Consider the following 2,500-nt stretch of genomic DNA (forward strand, 5'->3'; position numbering starts at 1 on the left):
CTTATGTTCTATTGCTTTAGTATGGCTCAAAAGTGGATACAGGTAGGTCCATCTGATTAAATATTTTTCCTATTGGAGAAAGTGGCATTTAAATTTTCATAATCTCTTTTTGTTAACAAAAATTCTCCATCCCATACTTATCCTTCTATTAATTTCGGTCTCATGTCCTGGGGACACAATTACTGTTCTGTCCTAATTACGTATATTCATTAACAATATCTAGAGGTTCGTCCTTAACCCTACTTTGTTGTCTCTCAGCATTTTCATTGAACATAATTCAGTTTTGCTCATATTCATCTGCAGTCTTACATTTTTGCTTTCTCTATTTAAATCTTCTATCACATTTTGCAATTCCATCCATGATTCACGAAATGGAACTATGTCATCGGAAAAGCTTAAGTTGTCAAGGTATTCCACATTAATGTTAATTCCTACATTTTCCCAGTCTAAATTCTTCAAACATCTATGCATGTTGTGAATAAATTAGGAGAGATAGGGTCTCCTTGTGTAACTCCTTTTCTCAATTGGAATTTTTTCACTAAATCTATGTAGTTTTAGGATTGCTGTACAACCCGTAAAGATATCTTCAAGTTTTCTAATATAAGTATCCTCTATTCCTTATCTTTGAAAGGCTTTCATTACTAATAAAATTTTGACAGAATCAAAAGCTTTTTCAGTCTTCAAATGCAATATATATTTGTTTGTCATTTTTCCATTAGCGTAAATTACATGGATATGGACAGTTGATGAATATCCTCTTCTAAAACCTTCCTCCTCTCTTGGGTGATTAAAGTCTAGATTTCTTTCCATTTTACCTAATATAATATTTGTAAATATTTTATATATTACTGACAGTGAAGGGCGATAATTTTCAGGACTTTTGTGTATCTTTTTCTGACACCATATAAGTTTTTCCGAGCTAAAGGTGTAAAATATTTTTACAAACATTTTGTGTAAAGTTCAGCGAAATTTACTACTATAAAATCGTGTTTGCCCCTTTTCATGCATTTTAAGGCTTTCTTTACTTCTATTGTTACTTTCGGTACCGGCTCAGGAGTTTCATCATTTTAATTGACAAAGATATTTCTTATATAACTATTGTATAGTAATGTATATAAATCTGCAATTTTCATCACTCCATCTCATTTGCTGATATATTCATTTTGATCTGTTAAGGCAAATATCTGTTGGCACCCTATTCCAAGTCTTCTTTTCATTTACTTTGTGTGTTTCCACAATTTTAATCTAATTGTGTTTACAAAGTTTTTATGTTTTTAGTTTGTTTATTGTTCGGACAGTTACACTCATTCTGTTGTATCTCGCTTGGATTTTACCCTCATTTCCAATAATTTTTTTATTAGATTTTTGGTGTTTTCTAATATGTTTCCTTGATCTTGTCTCTTGTGCTGATTCCAGTATAAATTTTGTTAAATTACTATTCATTTCTCATTTATTTTCTTCCTTTTCGTTGAGTAGTTTGGAGTATCTATTTTGTATTGCTAAACTGAACTCATCATACTTTATTCTTCTCACAGGAGTTTTATTTTCTTTCTTAAAACAAGTTTTTCTTTTTTATACTCTTAGATCAACACAAATTTTACTTCTCACAATTCTATGGTCGCTTGAATTTAATTTGTTCAACACTTACATCTTCAACTAAATGAACTTTTTCACATATAATATAGTCTATTTCGGTTTTCTTTTCTAAATTTTCGCTTCTCCGTGAGCATTTTTTAAATGTTACTTTCTATGAAAAATGTGTTTATGATTTAGATTTTTTTTTTCAGCAAATTTTACATGCATGTCACCGATGATGTTCTTTGTTCCAACTCCAAATTTGCCTACAGCCGATTCCCCGTTCTTTTTTTGACCTACTTTACATGGAGGTAACCGAAAAAAAAAATGCAAATAGAGTTTTATGTTTTTTTGCTTTCTTTTTAAGATATCTCCAAATCTTCATAAAAACTGTCTTTTTCATTCTCAGTATTAGATGTTGTTGGTGCATATATTTGAATGATCCTCATTTCATACTTTTTATTTAGTTTGATAATCAAATCTGCAATTCTATCACTGATGTACTACATAATTCTTCTGTTACCTGCACGATTTTTATTATCATGAAAAACCACTCCATTTTCTTTGCCCATTTCATGTCCTCTATATAAGATTCCCCAGTTATTCTAATTTCACTGAATCTTATTACATCCCAATTTATATAATTCAGTTCTTCTAGCTACAAGGAAAGACCATCTGCCATAGACAGGGCTCTGACATTGTACGTTGCGCGGTTCAGCGTTTCCAAAAGTGGCCTTCTCTACTTCAAACACACACACACACACACACACACACACACACACACACACATATATATATATATATATATATATATATATATATATATATATATATGTATATATATATATATATATATATATATATATATATATATATATATATATATATATGATAATTGAAAGGTATTTTAACAACTTTGATTTTT

At 29.8% G+C, this 2,500-nt stretch overlaps 2 protein-coding genes across 2 annotated transcripts in view; both read right to left on the minus strand.

Moving 5' to 3' along the window:
• The window catches only part of LOC137615897 (uncharacterized), a 561-nt gene extending 90 nt beyond the window's left edge, over window positions 1-471 (minus strand). Inside the window, exons 1-2 of the mRNA XM_068345583.1 lie at window positions 244-471; window positions 1-69 (exon numbers count right to left, since the gene is read on the minus strand). The exon at window positions 1-69 is cut by the window's left edge and continues 90 nt beyond it. Of these exons, the coding sequence (XP_068201684.1) occupies window positions 1-69; window positions 244-471 (297 nt within the window). The remainder of the gene's footprint in view (window positions 70-243) is intronic.
• Window positions 1-2,500, minus strand: part of LOC137616477 (uncharacterized) — a 420,672-nt gene that overhangs the window by 42,344 nt on the left and 375,828 nt on the right. The window lies entirely within an intron of this gene.

Source organism: Palaemon carinicauda, chromosome 22 (genome assembly GCF_036898095.1).
Source record: "Palaemon carinicauda isolate YSFRI2023 chromosome 22, ASM3689809v2, whole genome shotgun sequence".
NCBI classification, from domain to species: Eukaryota; Metazoa; Arthropoda; class Malacostraca; order Decapoda; family Palaemonidae; genus Palaemon; species Palaemon carinicauda.